The sequence below is a fragment of the Salvia splendens genome, chromosome 5 (genome assembly GCF_004379255.2).
Source record: "Salvia splendens isolate huo1 chromosome 5, SspV2, whole genome shotgun sequence".
Lineage (NCBI taxonomy): Eukaryota > Viridiplantae > Streptophyta > Magnoliopsida > Lamiales > Lamiaceae > Salvia > Salvia splendens.
Genome location: NC_056036.1, coordinates 17856010 through 17860976, shown reverse-complemented (window position 1 = coordinate 17860976; position 4967 = coordinate 17856010). Strand labels below are relative to the sequence as shown.

General features: G+C 43.4%; 1 protein-coding gene across 1 annotated transcript; it reads left to right on the top strand.

Moving 5' to 3' along the window:
- LOC121803925 (S-locus-specific glycoprotein S6-like) lies at nt 1–405 on the top strand. The gene has a single exon (XM_042203498.1). It carries the CDS (start codon nt 1–3, stop codon nt 403–405), a length of 405 nt encoding a protein of 134 aa, XP_042059432.1.
- The last annotated feature ends 4562 nt before the right edge of the window (nt 406–4967 follow it).

Genomic DNA, 4967 nt, shown 5'->3' with positions numbered 1-4967 from the left:
ATGGTGCTGGTGGACGATGATGATCATGGCGTCAAAAAGTATTTGACGTCATGGACAAGTCCAGATGATCCTTCTCCACGTGATTTTGTTTATAAGATCCAAAACCGGGGATTGGCTGATATGGTTGTTCTGGAAGGGGCAAGAAAAAGATACCGACTTGGACAGTGGAATGGAATGCATTTTTCTGGATATCAAAGATATCCGAATCCCATTTTCAAACCATTCTTTGTATTCAAACAAGACAGGCTGATATCCATTGGAGAGGCCTACAAGACCTCCCTTTTCGTAAGATCCCCTTTACACACATCTGGTTCAGTTCGGCGCCATACTCTCAATCTCAGAAAAGGCAAGTGGAATCTTGCCACCATGTTTCCCTTGGATACATGCAATGAATATTCGAACTAGGTAACTGTTAGTGTTTGAGCTCATCAAGATCGGATTGAGCTGGTGGAAGAATCAAGTCAGGAAATAGCCGTTGGGAACCGAAACAGAAACTAGCCGTTGGAAACGGTTATAACCGTTTTCGGCAAAAGGAAGCTGTTCGCCAAAAGGTGTTCGCCAGAAGGTGTTCGGCAAAAGGTGTTCGCCAAAAGGTGTTCGGCAAAAGGTGTTCGCCAAAAGGTGTTCGCCAAAAGGTGTTCGGCAAAGGAAGCTGTTCGGCAAAGGAAGCTGTTCGGAAAAAGAAGCTGTTCGGCAAAGGAAACTGTTCGGCGGTTTTTCTTGATCGGTACTACTTAAAGAAGTTGCGATTCATTCCACAAAAAACAACAACAGAAATCAAAAGTGATAGAGAGAGAATTCAAGAGAGGAAGTGTTATCTTTCAGCTGTGCGTTTTTAGCTCTCGAAGCAAGAAGTTTTCGGGCGAGTTGAGGGTTTTTCCATCTTGTAAATTCTTGAGAGTTTTGAGTGCTCTTGTGTTTGTAATCTCTCGAGTGATCAATAAAGAAACACACCAGATTCTGCCCGTGGATGTAGGCTTACGCCGAACCACGTAATTCGCTTGTGTTCTTCCTTGCATCTTGTCATTTCATTAATTTCCTTTTCGATCATCACAACCATAAGTTCGTTCTTCACAACGTGGCGCCGTCTGTGGGAACTTCACCCACTGAATTGATCGAGAAGGCACAAAGTTTTGGGAGTTCTTTCTTTGTCCTCAAGAAGGCGCTCAACCTGTTTGAATAATGGCTGCAGCAAGGTTTGATGTTGAAAAGTTCACAGGCCGAAATGATTTTGGCCTATGGAGGCTGAAGATGAAAGCAATCTTGATGCAACAGGGTTTATGGGAAACCCTAAATGGTGGAGGCAGTAATGAGGGGGAGAAGCCCGAGCCTGATGAAAAGGAGAAGGCAAAGGCTCAAGACAGAGAGTACAAGGCATATAGTACCTTGATACTCAACCTCAATGACAGAGTCCTCAGAGAAGTTTCAAAGGAGGAGACAGCGGCTGGAGTTTGGTCCAAGTTGGAGTCATTATACATGGCCAAATCTTTGGCAAATCGGCTGCACCTGAAGCAGAAACTTCTCACTTTCAAGATTGCTGATGGAAAAGGTGTGTTGGAACAGCTCGAAGAATTTGGGAAGTGCATCGATGATCTTGAGAACATTGATGAAGAGATTAAAGATGAGGACAAGGCTCTGATGTTGTTGAATTCCTTGCCACCAAGTTATGAGCATTTCAAGGATGCTATACTTCTTGGTAGAGAGTCCAAGATTGGATATGAAGAGGTGTACTCTGCTCTAAAGCTCAAGGAAATCCAGAAATCTAATCCAAAGTCCACTGAAATGGTGTCTGAGAGTCTGAGTGTTACTGATCACAAGAAGAATGTGAAAAGAAAGTCACAGAAGAAGCCATGGAAAAACAAGACAGCTGACTGGAAAGAGACCAGATCATGCCATCACTGCAAGAAACCAGGCCACATAAAGAAGAATTGTTGGGTTTGGAAGAAGAAGCAGGCCGAGGAAGAGAATGGCAAGAACAATGCTGATATTGCAGAAGAGTTGGTGGTCCCGGAGGCTCTGTGTGTGACTGAGGACATGGAAGAACTTCCATGGATCATGGATTCTGGATGTAGCTTCCACATGTGTCCAACTAGAAGTCATTTTGAGGAAATCAAGAATGCAGCTGGATCAGTTTTGTTAGGAAATGACCAGATATGCAGAATCAGAGGAGTTGGGTCCATCAGGCTTAGACTTCATGATGGCTCCATCAGGTTACTCACTGGTGTGAGGTTTATTCCAGAGATTAAGAGGAATTTGATCTCTATTGGAGTGTTGGATGCAGCAGGATATAATTGCATATTGTCTGATGGGATTATGAACATCGTCAAGAATGGTGATGTTGTTATGATGGCTGAGAGAAAGAGAAGCCTATACTATCTAAAGGCAAGTGTGGTTACTGGATCTGTGAATCTGGTATTAGACTTAAGAATGTGGCATCTCAGACTCGGACACTTGGGAGAAAATGGAATCAAAGAATTGGCCAAGAAGGAGCTGATTAAGCTGGAAAATCCCAATGAGCAGTTGGGTTTGTGTGAGCAATGTGTGCTCGGAAAGAGTAAGAAACTGCCCTATGGGAGAGGAATTCACAGCTCAAGGTCACCACTAGACTATGCCCACAGTGACTTGTGGGGCCCAGCTACACCAGCTTCATTGGGTGGAGGTAGATACTTTCTATCCATTATTGATGATTTTTCTAGAAAATTATGGGTGTTTATCTTGAAGGAAAAGTCAGAGACATTCATGAAATTCAAGGAGTGGTGTAGGGAAGTGGAGGTGGAGAAAGGGTGTTCTTTGAAGTGTTTAAGAACTGATAATGGGCTGGAGTTTCTGAGTGGGGAGTTTGATTCTTTCTGCAAGCAGAAGGGTATGAAGAGGCATAGGACATCTCCATCTAATCCCCAACAGAATGGAGTTGCTGAGCGCATGAATAGAACCATCCTAGAGCGAGTTAGATGTATGCTCTTTGGCTCTGGAATGGCTAAGAGATTCTGGGGTGAGGCTGTGAGTATGGCAGCAGTTCTCATCAATAGAAGTCCTTCTTCAGCTATAGCTTTTGACACTCCTGATCAGAGATGGTATGGAAAGGCCATGGATTATTCGAATATGAAGATTTTTGGTTGTATGGCTTATGCACACATCAGGCAAAGTAAGTTGGAGCCAAGGGCCTTGAGATGTGTGATGATTGGATACCAAAGGGGAGTGAAGGGCTACAGGCTGTGGTGCATAGAGCCAGGAAATCAGAAAGTTATTATCTCTAGAGATGTGCAATTTGAAGAAAGTAGGATGCCATTTCTGGAAAAGGCTCAAGAGAGCCAGAGGCCATCTCATTCTGAGAAAGAACCAGAGCCTGAGAGGATGGTGGAGATGGGTGTTCCAGAACCTGAGGAGGCTGAGGAATCAGTTCAGGTGGAGGTTTCTGGAGCAGATAGAACTGCTGAGCCTGAACAGCAGATGGGAAATCATAGTGAACAAGAAGAAGCAGGTGCTGATGTGTTGAACCCTGAGCAGCAGGATTTGGGTGACTATGTTCTAGCCAGAGATAGGGTCAGAAGAATCCCTAAACCATCTACAAGATACAGTGAAGAAGAATACTTGCTATATGCACTATGTGTTGCAGAAAACATAGAGTATGCAGAGCCTTCAAGCTTCAAGGAAGCTATGAGTTCTAAGGAGAGCAAGCAGTGGATGGAGGCTATGATAGATGAAATACAGTCCCTGATCAAAAACAAGACATGGGTGCTTGTGAAGAGACCTTCCACACAAAAACCAGTGAGTTGTAAGTGGATATACAAGAAAAAATTGGAGGTTGGGAACAAGATTAGGTTCAAGGCTAGGCTTGTAGCTCGGGGGTTCACACAAGAGGAGGGAATAGACTATAATGAAGTATTTTCTCCAGTGGTAAAGCATGCCTCAATCAGAATTTTGCTAGCTATAGTTACTCAAAGAAGTTGGTTTTTGGACCAACTTGATGTGAAGACAGCCTTTCTTCATGGAGAGCTTGAGGAAACTATATACATGAATCAGCCAGAGGGATTTGTGATACATGGGAGTGAAGATAAGGTTTGTCTACTAAAGAAAAGTCTATACGGTTTGAAGCAAGCAAGTAGACAATGGCATATCAAGTTTGATGAACATATGCAGAGTATGGGATTTATAAATTCCAGATATGATAGTTGTGTCTACTTCAAATCAAAGTCTGAGGGACCTGCTGTGTATTTGCTATTATATGTAGACGACATCTTGCTTGCTGGACCAGATAGACAGGAGCTAGATAGGGTGAAAGCCTTATTGAAAAAGGGATTTGAAATCAAGGATCTGGGGAGTGCTAGCAAGATTTTGGGAATGGATATATTCAGAAGTGCAGATAAGAGGGTGTTGTGGTTGTCCCAAGAAGGCTACATTCAGAAAGTACTGCACAAATATCAGATTGACAAGAGTAGAACAACCTCAGTTCCACTATCACAACAGACTAAGCTGTCCAAATCACAATGTCCCAGAAATCAGCAAGAAGAAAGAGAGATGAGCCAGATACCTTATTCCAACATAGTTGGGAGTGTGATGTACATGATGATATGCACAAGGCCTGATATTTCTCATGCGGTAAGCGTGGTGAGCAGATACATGTCCTGTCCGGGAAGAGAGCACTGGTTGGCTTTGAAAGGGATTCTCAAGTATCTTAAAGGAAGTAGTGATCTGGGAATAATGTTCAAATCAGAGAATGAAGGAGATAAGGATAGCATTATTGGGTTTTGCGATTCAGATTATGCAGCTAACCTTGATAATAGGCGCTCACAATCTGGGTACATATTTACCTTGTTCGGCTCCGCGGTGAGCTGGAAGTCTAATCTCCAATCCGTGGTGGCTCTATCGACGACGGAGGCAGAGTATATAGCTCTTGCTGAGGCAGTAAAGGAAAGCTTCTGGCTTAGGGGTATAGTTGGTGATTTTGGGGTGAAGCAAGAGAATGT